This window comes from Felis catus, chromosome A2 (assembly GCF_018350175.1).
Source record: "Felis catus isolate Fca126 chromosome A2, F.catus_Fca126_mat1.0, whole genome shotgun sequence".
NCBI lineage: Eukaryota > Metazoa > Chordata > Mammalia > Carnivora > Felidae > Felis > Felis catus.
In genome coordinates, this window is record NC_058369.1 from 99,023,708 (window position 1) to 99,040,681 (window position 16,974).

The following is a 16,974-nucleotide window of genomic DNA, read 5'->3' on the forward strand; positions in this document are numbered from 1 at the left end:
AATATATATCCAGCTTCTTATTATTCTACTCTGGTTTGGTTTCCATGGGAATTTTTGTTAATAGAACACTAACATGTTCTAACCCTTAATTTAATTTTTTAAGCGTGGTGCTTATTGACTTAATAGTATTGACTAATTTGATAACTCAGTCCCCAAAGTGTTTTTATTATTACTAATTATTATGATCATCAGAGTTGACTGCTCTGTCTTCTGAGTCAATTGCCAGAATTTTATTACACTATATATACTCAGAAGATTAGGTAACTTCTGAAAGTGAATATATAGACATTTTCTAATTTGACCACTGAAGGGGTATCCAGAAGGCAAAGATGCGAAGAGAGAAAAGAGAAGTCTCATTAACATGCATGGAGTCATGGTAACTTTCTTAAGCCAGTTGCCTTTGCTAGGATTCCCGTATGCAGGTGCCACAGGCAGGTGATGTTAATGAGCTGGGCGTGGGGGCCTGCGGCAACTGGCTGGGAAGCACCGTGGCTAGGCCAGATGGTCTCCTCACAGCTCAGGCTGGTTGAGCTCATGTGGAAATATGGACCCGATTTTTCCACATCTTTCCATTTTTCATTAGAAGCCAAAAATTAAGGGCTTCATGCAAAAATCTCCTTAATGTTAAACGTTAATGACTTTGTTAAAAGTAGTTGTGGGACGGCTTTTGTCTCTGGGCTGGCAATTTGTGACCTCTGTCTTTGACTCGTAATTAAAATAAAATAAAATAAAATAAAATAAAATAAAATAAAATGCTTTACTAAAACTTCAAATAAAAAAAAATCATCCACCACACTAGTGTTCTAACAAATCAGCCTTTGCCTTGTCCATGTATCTTTCTATCCTTGTCTACCTGTGTATATTTCTTGTTACCATGTGTGTTACTGCGTGACAGGTAGACAATTTTGCATTTTTCTTTTTCCATTTAACACATCATCATTAGCATTTTCTTTTGAAAGGACATTATTTCGAGGCCGAGGCAATTTTGGTAGAGAAAAATATGGAAATCAGAATAGTCTAGTATTAGCCTGAGCTGTAGCGTTTTTGCGTTTTGTGTGTGTATTTTTCCTTTTTTCTTTCTGAAACCAATATGTAAGTAAGACTGGAATTGTCTCGCCCATGTCTGCCTGTTGGTGTGTTTCAGAATTGAGTATTTTGTTTTATACAGGGAATTTTGAAACCAGTGGACACTACTTTCAGTTTGAGAAAAATGGAAGTAGAGATTCTGTGGGCACCAGGCTGGTTTATTTTAGCAAATCGCCTTTGTGATTTGGGGGCAGCACACGTCTTCTCTCATCTTTTGCTTTGAACACTTCAAAAGGTCTTTGAGAGGAGGGAAAAAAGTAACAATAACACAGTTCTGTAAGATCTAACATTTGTTCAAGAGCTGGCACAATATAATTACATTCCTTAGGGGGTCCATTGGCCTATCATTAAGTTAATATATTTGCCTGTTTCTATACAATGATGGTGTTGTGTCATTAATGCTCAGCTTCAAGGGGTGCATTTGGCAGCATTAAATTCTATTACTGACTTCACAGTTGATGAACCCTTTTGAAAACTGTAGAGAAAGCTGACCTATGCTGTTACTGCTCTGGGGACAGCAGCAAATATTTCTTCTCAGAGAACATCACTCTTCATTTTTCTCCCACTTATATGATGTTTTTGTAACTTAATGAATCACTTTGGAAGAGGTACTGTCTACTCCCACCCTGAGTAAATTCCAACCAGCTTCCATTCTTGATAGGACCGTTCTGGCAAGGGTGGGCAACTAGAAGTCAATGAGCAGATTCCTTCCTGGATGCAGGTTTCATAGGAAAGCAAGAAAATTGACACTGAGGAAATGATGGTTTTCAGAAAAAATGAGCACAAGATTTGCTTGAGGAATAGGAATATTAGGAATATCTTAGGATATCTTGCCCTTATTTTGGACTAAGGAAAATCCCATGCAAATTTATGTCTTTGCTTCTATAAACAGATATGAATTAATTTCAAGAGAACCTTAAAACTTCAGTTTTTAAAATTCCATTTGGAATATCTTTTTCTATAGAAGAAACCTCTTTGAAAACAATTACTATTAACTTTAACACGTCATAAAACATGACTGGGAAAAAGACTTGGTAAATCTTGAGAATATAGCTCTGTAGTCACAAATTTGCTGATGTGTGTGGAATTTGGGCTCTTTGAAAAGTGGAAATTCTTTCAGAAAATAACTCAGAAGTCAAATTAACACATCTGGTCCTACCTAACGGTGCACATACATTCTCTGATCCATCTGTCAGAATCTAAATCCAAAACTGAAATTTTCTTTACAGAGCCTAAACTGGCAAACATTTCTTATGTAACCTCTGTGAGTGGTTAATTTGCAAAGTGGCACATTTAATATACCTTACGGAAAAGTTTAAAGTAGGGCTTTAAAAAAGTCAAGTATAACAAAAATTACTTTTACTGATTTTTAAGAGCAGTTGAGTAAAGGTTTTAAAACCAGTGAATAGAAAGTAGAAATATGTAATCATTTTTCAATTATACTAGTGTGATTTAATTTTAACTTAAAGGGTCACAATTTGTTTTGCAATTTCTGCTTCTGTTGGCATTGCCTGCTTCTCCTTTGCAATTTACATTTGTGGCATTTTTCTTTCTCTTAATTTTGGTGGAAGCAATCATTGCTCAGTTAATCATACTGGGCAAGAACAAGCTCTTAGATATTAAAAAATCTATTTTATTAATAAAACATTTGGAAGACTAGTTTTACTTAGATTTAAAAATCCTGCATATACTATATGCAACTGAAATCCAACACAGTATTAAGAAGGTACTATGCTATGATTAATTAGGATTGGTTAAAAATTTCAAGGATATTTTAGTGTAGAAAATGTGTTACCATAATTCAGCATATCAAAAGATCACAGAAGGAAGAGTGATCATTTAGTAGTATTTAGTTAAATGGTACTTGAGAAATTTAAACACCTATACCCATATTTTAAAACTTTTTGTAAATGGAGTACAAAAATATTTTTTCTCAAAATGTTAAGTATTAATCTCAAACCAACAGCCTATATCTTTTATACACAAGAGTGATGCATCTAGTACTTTATAGCCCTGAAAGAAGAATGACTTATTTTTAGTTGAATAATACATGTCTTCCTTCCTCAGGAAATGGCAAGTTCCTTGAGGTCAGGGAGTGAGTGATATTTGATAAATGTTGGTTGAATGAATCAACAATTATCCTAATTTTTACAGATGAGGACACTGAGGAATAGACAGAATAAATAATTGTCTCAAGTTCACACAGAGCATAACTACAGTGCTAGGTTTTAACTTAGACAGATTGTCAGAAATTTTCACAATCTATACCACTACCCTACATGATCTCTGACAACAGTTGATATAGGTGATATATCCCTATATCACCTATAGGGTGATAGGTGACTTAACCCAAAAGGTTATTATTAGTATTAAATAAATTAGTATCTGTAAAGCACTTAGAAAGGAGTCTGGCATATGTGAGTTTTAGCTATTGTGTTTTTTTTTTTTTTCACCTGTTTCCAATGGGAAGAGATCTCTTTAGATTCTCTCATAAAATTTGTTGGTGTCATTTTCAAGTTTGATGATGCTGTATCTTCATCTAAGTAATCATGTAAAAAAGTTGAACGTGACAAGGCCAAGGATGGATTGTGGTCCATGTCCCTGGACACCACTCTCTGGGTTGTCCAACTCTTAATCCCTAACTTTCATAGATTCAACCAGAAATGAATCTAAGTGGTAATCATTCACCCACCTTTATCCTTCTCATTCACATGGATGGATCACAGGGGGCTTTGCACCAGGGTCCTTCTCTTGGTTAGTCAAGATACCTTTGGCTTCTCAGGGATAAACCTAAATTGGAGGCTGTACTAGCCTGCCTAAACCCAGGCAGGTGTATTGATCTCATAAAGTTCACCTGACTACCAGGGTGTAAGTAATACCATGTCCCAAACCTGATTCAAGGAAGAAAACTTTCAAAATGATTTGAAAAATAAAGTATGTGTTAATATGTTAATATTATACAATCTATTATAATAATAACACCTATCCCATAGCATCTTTAGCAAAATAGTCAGGAGAGGTTACTGATGTTTGCCTTTGGTGAGAAGTGGCATGGGAATGATGGTAGTAAAAGAATTAATTTCTGTCTTCTTTTTCAACCATATATGGTCTTAACACCATCATTAGTTCTATTTTCCAAGTGATTAGGACATTTGAGTTCCCCCACATTTTATTTTTAATATCCTCTTATTATTATGGAAAAAACATCAGTGCATTTTGTGTAATTAGAAGATATGGACAACCAAAAATTAGAGAAAATTCATATTCCTACCACTGGAAATTATATTCTTAGTGTATATTCTTAACACCTTAGTGTATGTTCTTTCACAAAATATATATGTCCGAAACATATATATGTCCAAAACATATATATATGTTAAATGATATCATTATACAAGCTGTTGCATTTGCTTTTCTAATTGAGTGTCTCTCTTTTTCCATTTCAATACATTTTCATCTTATCTAATATCTACCCTTTTTTTCAGATTTCCCCAATTGCCCCAACATAATCCTATTGTATTTAAAATCGATCCCTGTCCTCCCAGCTCTCAGCATCTATTAACCAGAACTCTTATATCCATAGATTTTCTCTAGGGAGGTAAGGTCCCTCCCAAGGGGTCCTAAATGCAGCAGCAGAAGAAATGTCTTCTGAAGCACTGAACAGGAGAACAAGGGTATAACGGGGAATGGATTAGAGGTCATTCAGACTTTCAGCTTTTTGTGCACTCCAGATTAGAATTTGGGACAAAGGAGCAGATGTCTGCACACCCTATGCTGTTTGATTTAAACACTAGGCTTCTATGTAGTAAATATTAAGTTTCATGTTGACAGAATCCTTCGGTAAAATTTAGATATTTGATAAACTCTGTCTTTCCCTGATCTACTGCCCAATGAACTCTCAAATAAGGAAAGTAGAATAATTTGTTTGTGGTCAAGTTGTGTGGGCTGCACCTACTTATCACTTTTCTTCTCTCAGTGATTTCAGGAGAGGAAAATGTGCTAAGAGGCAACATGGGGTTAATGCCAAACAGAAAATTTTAGGACTTTTGTTTTTATCCACAATTGAATTTCATAGGATTCTCTAGCACTAGATAAGCCTCAAAGGACTTTTGATCCTTTTTTGGTGAAACCATCATCCTCTTCTAAGGGGCTCTGATGAATCAGAGGCTAAAGGGAAGATATTAAGGTTTTGGTAAAGGTGAAAAAGTACAATAAAATAATGTAATTATTTAATAAGCCTTGGAGGAAATTTAATAAGCCTATTAACATTTTGTACATACAGAATTTTTTAAATTACCGTTATGTAAGAAAAAGTTGATAGAATGCCACCAGTTAGTTGCACTTCAGGGAGACCAATATCACTGATTCAAGGCTGGTTAGAATTCAGTCTCTTTGGAAATTAAAATAAAAGGCACACCTTATGATTTTCTTTTTATGTAGCACATGAATGGATGAAACATTTGTGATATCTTACTGTTTTGTCTTGAGGAGAATGTACTATAAAAGCATACACATTATGGTCCCAGTAACACAGCAAGCAACGGGTTGCTGAGCTTTCTCGTAGAAAAACTGCTTGCTTGACAGCAGAGCCTCCATGAAAGATGTGGAAAGACATGTCCTAGCTCTGTGATGAGAAGTCTTAAGTTTCTTCTTGAAACCAGCTCAGATGGGCTTCCTGCATGGCTTTGGTGTGGCCTGTAGCAGAGCACAGTGTTCGGTAGCCAACAGAGGAAAGATTCTCACACAGTAAACTAAGAAAAATACTTTTTAAAGGACCCAATATAAGTATGTATCTCACTGTCTCAGTCTTCTTTCTGATATCAGAAGATCTTTATCATCATCATTGCCAATCCCACATAAGGAAATAGTTGGAGTTGGAAAGTAAAACGTGAACACATTATTTAAATGCCATCCTTAATTAATTGACATCACGTTAAGGACAGTGACAGATTGAGTGATATTCCAGGTTTTTAAACGTTCTTATTATTCAGTGCATTACCTTTGGAAATGGCACTTAGAAAAATAGGTGTTTGGGGGTGACACTGACTGGAGGCTTTCTATTTGGCATTATGCTCACACTGGCCCAAACTGTTTTCTTTATCTGATTAGTGACTAGTGATTTGTTTGACAGAGATGACATGTGGAACAGGAGTTCAGAGACTCTGGGATTCAGGGGAGTTCGGTACTCTGCCCTCGAGCTGTCGCTCCACCTTAGAAAAGGAAGAATGTGTGGGAGAAGTTGAGGTCCAGTGCAGTGGCTTCAGGGACTAAATAAAGTTTGCTGAGTTCATTTGGCAGAGAAGATAGCTGGCCTTCTTTGTATTCTCAGCACAGCTCTCAGCTTGGGAAACACCAACGGTGTTAGGCCAGACATGCCCTGTTTTATTCTTTCCTTTTCTGGTAAAGAAAGTAAAAACTATTTCTTTGGGAATCAACTTGCCCTCACTCCTCCCACCCATTGACAGAAAAGGCAAGAACAGATCTACTCATTCACTAAATAGTTAAGAATTTATTGTGTGAAAGATACACAGTAAATGTTAGACCTGCAAGGGAGATAAAGAGAAGGAATTTTCTTACTTGTAAGGAGGCTGTTTCCAGTAAATTGACAGGTTTAATTTGAAGCCATCTAAGAATATATTGCTATGTAATTACAGCTCTCAAATATTTGTACTCATAGAGATGAGCAGTGATGTCATAAACCATTATTCCTAAATCATCTATAATTAATTTGTAGTATATTCATTTGGGACAAGTGATTTTGCTTCATTACTACCCTACATAGAGTCTTGACACATACTAGGTACTTGGTAAATATTTACTGACTTGTGTGTATGTGTGTGTGTGTGTGTGTGTGTGTGTGTGTGTGTGTGTCTATGTGCACATACTTATGCACAGGCTCAGCTTGCAAAATATTGGGTGGGATGGGTGCAGGACAAGAAGAGTGATGAAGACAGAGGTAACAGCAGGATAGCTCAAGGTCACTGGACAAGTTGCTTGAAGGTGGACTTTGCTGAAGGAGAACTACTGGCAGTGGTTATAGGATTGAGGTATAAGGTGGGGACTTTGTCACAGAAGCAAGGCAGAAATCCAGCCACTGGAGTCAGGGCAAAAAGTCAGAGTGGGGACTATCAGTGTGTTTGGCTTGATGCTGATACCTTTGGGCTTTGTAACAGTGCTCATTATTTCCTGTAAGTCATCCTCAGATGTGGTCTTCAATCCAGGTTTTGGTCTGTAGATTATCAAAGAGAACTGCAAAATAAGAAGCCCAAGTGTTTCTCTATTTCTGTCCCAGAGAGACAAGTTATTTCTGAATGAGGTTATGAGGTTATTGAGGACAAATATATTTAGAGAGCATGGCATTTGAGCTGAGCCTTACAGAATGCATATGCTTTGGACAAGTCGAGTTGGGAGAAAGGGCATTCCAGATGGTGGAAATGCGTACACAAAGGAAAAGGGCTGGGGAGTATGGGAAGTAGAATGCATGTTAAGCAGCTGAGTCTGGAAAAAAAAGGATGACCTTTGTGATAGTTGCAGTCCCTGCCTCCCATTCCTGGTGGCTGTTTATTGAATTCACTTGGGAAGTTGTTACAAACACAGGTACCTGAACCGCAGGTCTAGGTGAGGCCTGGGACACTGTAATTTTATAAAACCTCAACTCTGAGGATTGGTGGGGAAGTATTGGTCTGATATAAAGCCTTGAAGGCCTAAACAAGGGTTGTGGAGTGGAAAAGGAAACAAAAGACAGATGAGACGCGAAGGGTGAAATGGCTCTGGTGTGCATATGAGTATCTCCAAAAGGCATGTGAAAAGTGGACTTGGAGCTCAACGGTGATGAGGACTTTGTGGTTATTTTTTGCAGAAGGTCAATAGACATGGATGGGATGACCTAGGGTTAGGGTACAGAGGTGAGGGAAGGAGTACCCCTGATTGGGGAATGCTTGGCTTTGTAGGGATGCCAAAATTGGCCATGGGATTTGATGATTTGGAGGTTGTCATTATCATCACCATCACCACCATCCCATCACCATCAGCATCATTTTTGTTTTTATTATTGCTTATCATGTTTTGTTTCCATAGGTTGAGTTTCTGGAAGTAAAACAAGTCCAGAATAATTCTGTGTTAATTGTTATTGCTACACACTGGCATGCTGCTATTCAAAAGAATTCAACTGATTTTAAATGCCACCAGAAGTGTATGCAAGTTGAGTGTTAGCATGACAAATGACAGAATTCTTAACTACTGGCTTCCAAATATTTATCAGTCATTAGTTTCTTACAAGCAAAGAAAAGGCCAAAGCAAAGACACTCTTTAGGGAAGAATTTCAAGGCTTTCTACTCAGGGGTTTAATAAAGATGGGAAGAAGAATGGAAACCAGCAACTTGCTGTTGGTAAAAGCTGAACAGGGAGAAGTTACACACTCATCAGAGAGCAAGGTGTATGCAATACAGACTTCATGTGTTCCACTCCTAAATTGTACTTTGAACAAATGGCCAGGGATGATTGTCATTTTGTTTTGTTTTTGAACTTTTACTTCTATCTAATAAACCGAAACTGAGCAAATAAAATTGGACCAATGGAGGGAGAATTTTATAAGAAGTTACTGATGAATTGGTAGAAAGTTTAAAATATAAAGTTCTGTTAGTCTCTGAATAGGTCACTGCTAATTTGAAGAATTTTGACATTTTGTCTATTTTTTTAAAAAAATGTATTGAAAAACACCTTGTCTCCCAAATTGTAAACTAAATGTTACATGGTAGGCTTTTTGAGATGAGATGCCAGAGGCTACATTGTCTGGCACGTATAGGGTCGAGAAGTGAATTATTACTTTCCATGAGGTAGGAAGCTTCTGTACGTAGTAGTTTGAAACAAAGTTGGGAAAGGTCTCAAACTGCCAATCTAACTGTGGGACCATAAAACCATGACAGTGCCCCTTAGTCGAGAGTAGGCAGAGAATTATTGGGTTATTCTGAATCTGTGCAAACATCAGGTTCTCCATGAAAGATCAGAAATCTTCTCTTAGATCCTCAGAGAGTTAATCTAAGAAATAACCTAAACCTAATGAATGCAGACAAATGCAGCTCTTAAAAATGAACAAACAAATAATGCCAGGATGGTTTTCCATATAGGAAGAGAAGACAAAATCTAACAGACATAAAGAAAGATTTCATCAATCAGAAAGGGTTTACTTGGGCACCCCATAACTGGGGGAAAAGGGAGACTCTGAGAGCACTGAGTGGGAGTATGTCTTGTTTTGTGGAAAGAGGCAGACATGATGTGGGGCAGGGGGTGGGGGTGTGGGTAGGGCAGGGAAAAGCTGTAGTAGTAAAACATTCAGCTTCACTTTCTCTAATCCCAAACACACTACTGGTCATCTGGCTTCTCAGGTTGCTGGCCTTCAAGGAGAGAAGACTTCATCCAGTGTGTGTAATTGCTCTGCCTGGCAGTTATTGTTCTCATGATAAATTGGTAAATTGACACCTAAAATATAACAGGCTCTTATTAGACCTAGTAAACCGTGTCAACTGCTTAAACCCAATAAACTAGGCACTGATGAAAATGAGTCTGTTACATCCAAATCCTAACCCCGTCCTTCCAAAACCAGGTCAAATGGAATCTTTGATCTTTTTAGAGGGAGAGTGTTCCTCTTCTCTGGCTTCCAAAGGATAATGAGTAGAGTCCAATGCCTGGTAGGCTGGCACAGAGTAAACACTCACTGAAAGGAAATGATAGCTGTCATTATTATTCATCTTTCTTGTGGCATTTATTTATTTTTTCAGCTAACATTTATTGAAACTTGAAACTGTGCCAGGCCTGGGCAAGTAATGACAACTACTTTCTTTTTTGTGTCTATGTTATCATTATATCATTAAGTACAAACATTCATACGTCTCATTCCTTCACTAAAATGTAAGATTCTTAAGTGCAAGTCCCATGCGTGTCCCACACCATATCTGTGGCTTATATGGCATGTTTTACTTTCTGCCTAGTTCTACCAAACTATTTATACATGTTTTATCTCTCTAAAGAGTTTTAGTTTTCTTGAGAATTCTTTTCATCCTCTTTCATAGTATTTTATACGGTAGGCCTTTAATAGATATTTATTGAATGAGAAAATGAATGCTCTTGTCAAAAATATCCTCTCCCTGCATGCATTGATTGGTCCATCCCAAAAATGACTGACTAGAACCAATTACTCTACTAAGCAGGGTGATTTCTATATAACAATATTTTGGGGTAGTACATGAGGTTCACAAATGTTTGTTTACTTACAATTTCACTACTTCCTCATTAAAAAAAATAAGCTACCTGGCAAGATTTCACACTACCCAAGAAGCTGTGGGGAAACCATCATTTTATTTTCAGTGATACACTAACTTGATATGAAGATGATCGGGAAGTAAGGTCTGTGTCAATTGGTTATAAAAACGGTACCAATTGGAGAAGAGAGAACTGAAAGGCAGTTTAATAAACATCCAATGATTTAAAAGATTAGGCAGAAACAAAACAGAACAAAAAACCTTTAAATGGTCTCTAGGCCAGCATCTTCATTTTGCTGAGGACAGAGAGCTCCGTCAGGATGCACAGTACAGTCACATCCCAAACACAAATCTCTCACCCAGAGAACCAGGTGTGGCCCTCTCCAAGGTCCTGCCATCTATGGAGAAGTTCTGCAAGCTTGCACAGAAGGAATTCAGCCCACGTTTCATACACATGTCTAGGCTACTCGTGGAGACAGAGACAACCTTTGCCCATTTAATGTATTGGCTTTAAGTTCTTTTTCAAAGAGAGAGTGCATTCTGTGCAAGTCTGACCACCCCACAGATAATAATGGGAAAATGAGAAGAAAATAAAAGAGGCACACCTGGTAGCATCCTTGGCTTGACTCCCTATCCCACTGCTCATTACTGACGATGACTATGGTTTCTTTTACTAAATAATATATGTGTGACTGTGGGGCAGGACCGCTGTGGGTTTGTTACATAGACCAGCCCTTGTTGTTCTGCCTGAGTAAAGGCAAACTCCAGACTGCTGACCTGTAGACTTTTTTGAGTGGTTCTGATGGAATCATCATTTTTACCTCTTAAGGATACAGTGAGTACAGATGAGCTGTCAGATAAGTAACAGGACAGCCAGACCACCTGGGAGCGGCTGCATTCTTCACCTGCCTGGGACAAGTGAAAACATCAAAAAAGGTCGTCCTGTAAGGAACCTCAAGGCAAATTGAGGGCCAAGTAGCTGACCCCACCCCTTATAGGGGAATGCTTCTCACAGTCAGCCAGAGCCAGAGGCTGCTGTTCTGTCTATAGCCAAAGAAATGCCCTTAAAGAGAAGCGGTTTGATTTCCAGGGATACATGATTAGCAAATACGAATCACTGTAACAGATTCTGTTACTTCCACCATTTGAAACAGGTGAAGGAATCAGTGTCCAGAACCCAAAAAGGCTGCATTTCTCGAGCAGAGAAAGAGTCCAGACCAGGGGTTCTCACCCCTGGCTGCACATTAGAATCACCTGGAGAGTTTTCAGAAATACAGATGCTTGGATCTCACCCTGCACATTCTGATTTAATTGGTCTGAAAGTGGCCTGGGCCTTAGGCCAGGTTTGAGTTAATCATAGGTCTAGAGGCTGACATATTTGAGGATCTACGATGCTTTCTGTCTGCTGACGAATGAAAGCAGTAGTCTAGCCCCGTCATTCTCTAAAGGTGGTTCCAGGGTCAGCTATAAGCATTACCTGGGAATTTGTTAGAGTACAACTTCTCAGGCCCCACCCCAGACCTACTGAATCAGAATTTCTGGGGTTGGAGATCAGCATTCTGTAGTTTTGTAAGCCCTCCATATCATTCTGATCCTTGTCAGAGTTTGAAAACCCACTGATCTAAGTCAAGACTTTGCTACCCAAAGTGTGGTCTTACAGACTGGTAACATCTATGTCCCCTGGAGCCTGTTAGAAATGTCACAGACCTACTAAATCAGAATCTGCATTTCAACAGTATTCTCAGGTATGTGTATGCGCACTGAAAGTTGAGAAGCACTGGTCTAAGAAACAGGGGCTGATTAGTATTCTCACTGGATTTTAGTTGTGATGTTTCAGAACGTCCAGGTAAGAGGACAAGAGCACAGCCAGAGCTGGTAAGGAAAGCTGTGACTCTGCATCTGTTACCTTTGCAGGAGGAGCCTATAGGTAGGATATTGACTCAAAGAAATATCCGTAGTAGATACAGTGAATGTGGTAGTAATAAGAATAACTACTGTTTACCAAATAGTTACTTTGAGCTTTATAGGTATAATTGCATGTAATCCCTGTAGAAAACCAGAGGGAGATCATCCATCCACTCATTCGTGCATTCAACTAATATTGTATTATGTAAGTATGTATGCCAGGCACTTTTCTAGGCATATCTGTATAATCTAGGGATATAGCCCACCCACCCAGCCACCCCCACCTATTATAAGGCTCACATCTAGATGAAATAGCCAACAGTAATAAATACACTGATGCATAATAAAGCCATGGATGTTATGAAGAAAGGAAAATGGTGTAAGGGACAGGGATGAAGACTGACAAGGAAGTGCTACTAGGTAGTGAGAGAAGGAAATCCTCTCTGAGCAGGTGGCATTTGAGGGAAGACATACAGCTCTTAAGGGGAAGAATATCAAAGAGGACACAGTGAGTGGGAGACAGTGGTTAAACATGTTTGGAAGATTCCCGTAGGCCAGGTCAGCTTAAAACTAAATTGTCTCATAGGCCATGGTAAGTCTTTAGAGACCAGGAAACTGAGCAGGGTTTCTCAAACTTTAAGGGGCCTGCAAATGGCTTGGGACCTTATTAAACGGTAGTGTGCAGTCAGTGAGTCTGGGGTGAGACGTGAGTCTGCATTTCCAACAAGCTCCCAGAGATGCTGCCGATCCTGGTCTGTGGGCCACACTTAGATTAAGCAAAAGGTAATGGGGTTTGAGAAAGGTTCTTGTGTGCACTCAGTTTATAGAAGAACTATCTATCCCCTTTTATTTTTTTTATATATTTTTTAAAATGTTTATTTTGGGAGAGAGAAAGAGAAGCATGAGCGGGGGAAGGGCAGAGAGAAAGGGAGAGAGAGGATCCCAAGTAGGTTCTGCACACAGTCAGTGCAGAGCCTGACGTCCAGCTGGATCTCAGGAACCCTGAGTTCATGACCTGAGCGGAAATGTGAAAAAGAGTCAGATTCTTAACTGACTGAGCCACCCACGTTCCCCATCCCTTTTCATTTCATTTTGAAGGAGAAATAATAAGAAAAACTGAATGCCTTGGTAACTGTTGATAATTTGTGCTGTCTCTTGTGAAATATTTAAAAGATATGATATCGCCAGTATCATAGAGACAAGTGTTATTGCTGGTGATCATCTCAGTGGAACACCAAAATACTCGTGAGCCTCTAAATCCAATGCATTATACTTGCAGTAACTGACTTGAGGAAGCCAGCAGTTCAGCAGGCCTGGAAGTCAGCCTCCATCTGGTCTGACCTCCCCAGACGCTCCTGCTCTGGCCCCCCTGCAGCCTTGCCTTTGGTCTCTTCTCCACAAGGGAGATGCTCCGTGTTCCCAGGTGTAGATGGGCTCCAGGGTTTCACAGAAACATGAACCAGTTTCCATGATCAAATCAGTCAGGCTTGAGTAAAAAGCAGAACCAACTAAAAAGGGGTGGGGATGTGGGTAGAGTGTCAGTATTTAGCTCAAGGCTTCCTTTCATGAAAACAAGCATAACTTCCAGTATCAAACAGATGTTCAAAGGAAAGGACTGCTCCTCACTTTCTCTGGTCACTTGATATTCATGGGGTCTCCCTTGAACCTGGGGCCGGAGCGGGGTGGAGAAGCGGGGAGATGTTCTGTGTATGTGCTGTAGATGCCATTGCCTTGATGAATGACATGGTTTGGTTTGGTTTGTTTCCCTCCCCTTTTGTTAATTCTCTGTGTTCTTTTTCCTTTGTGCTGCACGATTAGGACCCTGCAGTGGGACACAGACCCCTCAGTGCTCCAGCTGCAGTCAGACTCAGAACTTGGGTATATGTCTGCTCTTTTGTTACTCCTTTTATGATTTCTTTGCTATAGTTGTGTTGAAATGCTGGAGCTGTTGTTTGCTCATGTTTTTTTTCCCCCTTTTGTTGAACTTCCAGTTGGAGAAGTTTATTTCCTTCTGTTAGTTTTCCTTATAAAGTTAAGCTCTGAAGAAAGTCCCTCTTTGTGGAAAACACCACAAAAAGGTGGCTTTTGATTTCTCCTTAATTCCTATCACTGCAAAACAACACTCTTCTAAAACAAAAATATAAACATACACCCACCCCTCTGCTTCAAGGTGGGGCGCAAGGATTCTGTGGGAGGAGATACATTTGAGGATACCCTTACCATCCTTTGTTTCTACTAACAAATTGCCTTAGGGTTAATTTTTGTCTCAAATTGATATGAAAATGTCCTGTCTTGTGTGTTTCCTTTCCTTTTCACTTTTTTGGGGACTCACAGGAAGCATTTATTTCGAATTAAGTTTGAACATATAAAGATTCCTGTTAAAGAAAAAGCAAATTTGTTCAATTTCTCAATATTAAGAAATCTCAAATATTAACGGTGGATAATATCTCCTACATTGGAAAGATCTTTTTTTTTTTTTTCCAGATGGAACTGTACTGTCACAGGTTAAAAGATAGCTTCAGAATGGAAAACTCATCCCCAAAGAATAAAACACACAAGCATATCCTAGAAACTGAATTTATTTCTCTTGTGGGACTGGAGTTAGCCATAGTGATGCATGAGGTATTTCCAGAGGGGTGCTTATACCAGCTCTTGCTCAAGCTCAGGACAGCCAGCCTGTGTGTTTCTCTTCCCAACTTTGCATTCAGTGAAATCAGCCATGGTGGAAGGATTTACACTATAAAAATTGGCAAATGCTACAAACCAGGGCTTGCTCCCTTTCCCTCAAGCCAGTTAACAAACATTTACCAAATATGCCACTCGGTCCCTCCATATGTGAATAGCACACTTTATTACAGTATTTTATAAAATTATCATTTTTTTCTAAATTTAACCCCATAAATCTCAAAGCGGCCATTTATTTACTTGTTTGTTTATATATTATTTATTTTGAATTCCTGAGATTCCTGGGCATGTATCTGTGGGTTTCTATCAATGTCAGTGCCTGCTGTAGGTGTCCCGGGAGGTTGAAGGGCTGGCTGGGTGTTAGATTAAATGCCATCTGCCCGTGTCCCTTTGTATGCAAGAATTCTCAGAAAACCCACAAGCCTGCTAAACCAAAGAAATATCCCAACACTTCAGGTAACTAACCGAAAACACTTTTTCAACATTACTAAATTCTTGACTATTTAGTTTTGTAGTGTATTGTATGTCATATTTCAATTTTTATTATTTGAATGACCAAGAAATGTGGCTTAAATCAAGCACAGAAACATGAAGATATAGCATGTTACAATTCAGGGGAATTTCAGAGTGCAATCCTTCAATATTTCATTGTGTTTAAAAAAAAAAAATAGAGGATGGAACTGGCACAGACTCTACCCGATGCGCTTAAAGTAACAGATTTTTAGACAGATTGTGGCATTGCTAAATTACACTTGCTGATGTGGAACAGTTGGGAATTTTCCCATTTATATGTGTTTTCTAAGCTAAAACTCAGTTGACTATGCAGATTAAAACTTGTGACTTACTCTGGGGAGGTGGCGTATCTGTGGCTCCCACCTTGCCTGTCACATTTTGCTTCAGAGCAGGCCCAGTGAGTCAGAGAAAGATGAGAAATGAGATTTTCTGTTCACTGAGTGGTTGGTTGTAGAGAGTTTGTAAGGAGCATTCAGACTATTTGAGAGAAGAGATGATTTTAGCCAAGTTACAATTTCAAATACTGATTAGTGAAAATTTCCCTTTTCTGACAGTCGGTGTAGGGCAGTCTTTCTCTCATACATAGTTTTATGGAATATACTTCTGGCAACAAGATTTTTCTGGAGATTTTATTTCCTCTTCTTGATGCTTGGCATGGGGTTGACCATAGTCCATGGCTTGCCCTGTCCCTTTGTTTTTTTTAATCGAAGGATAGTTGACATTCACTTGATTTTTTTAAACAGCTTTATTGAAGTATAATTGACAAAAAAAAAAAAAAAAACAACCCTGCACACATTTATTTAGATTGGTAAGTTTTAACAGGTGTACACATTTTATGAAACCATCACCACAACAAAGATGATAAACAGATTCATCATCCCCAAAAGTTTCCTCACAGCCCTTTTAACCTTCATCCTGCTTCCTCCCAACCTTCAAAACAAACAACTGGTTTTCTTTCTGTCACTATACGTTCGTTTATATTTCCTAGAATATCATCTAAATGAAACCATGCGATAGGCACTCTTTTGACTGACTTCTTTCATGCAGAATAACTATTTTGACATTGATTCACGTGAGATGTGTATCAGTAGTTCATTCGTTGCTATTGCTGAGTAGTCCTCGTCTGGATATGCCAGTTTGTTTATCCAGTCACTTTGATGTACATTTGAGTTGTTTCCAGGGTTTTTTTTTTTGCCCATTACAAATAAAACTGATGAGCATTCATGTACAGATCATTTTATAGACATATATTTTCATTTTTTTTGGGTAAATGTCACCAAATTGAATGGCTGGATCATATAGTGCATGTACATTTAACTTAAGAGACTGTCAAGGTATTTTCAAAGCGGTTTTATCAGGATACATTCTCACCAGCAGTGCATGAAGCCCTCAATCCCTCCCGATTCTTGACAACACTTGACTTGGATTTTTAAAAATATTAATTTTTTTAAACACTATTAGAGGAGTGCAGTGGTATCTCACTGTGGTTTTAATTTGCGTTTCCCTAGTGACAATGGTGTTGAGTATC

At 38.6% G+C, this 16,974-nt stretch overlaps 1 protein-coding gene across 4 annotated transcripts in view; it reads left to right on the top strand.

The window, feature by feature from the left end:
* Positions 1–16,974, top strand: part of DYNC1I1 (dynein cytoplasmic 1 intermediate chain 1) — a 313,957-nt gene that overhangs the window by 41,832 nt on the left and 255,151 nt on the right. For 2 of the 4 annotated variants that reach the window (XM_023250368.2, XM_045052400.1), the window contains exon 5: positions 14,067–14,126. The exons of the other annotated variants lie outside the window; for them this stretch is intronic. In XM_023250368.2, coding sequence (XP_023106136.1) covers positions 14,067–14,126 — 60 coding nt within the window. The remainder of the gene's footprint in view (positions 1–14,066; positions 14,127–16,974) is intronic. 4 annotated transcript variants of the gene reach the window in all.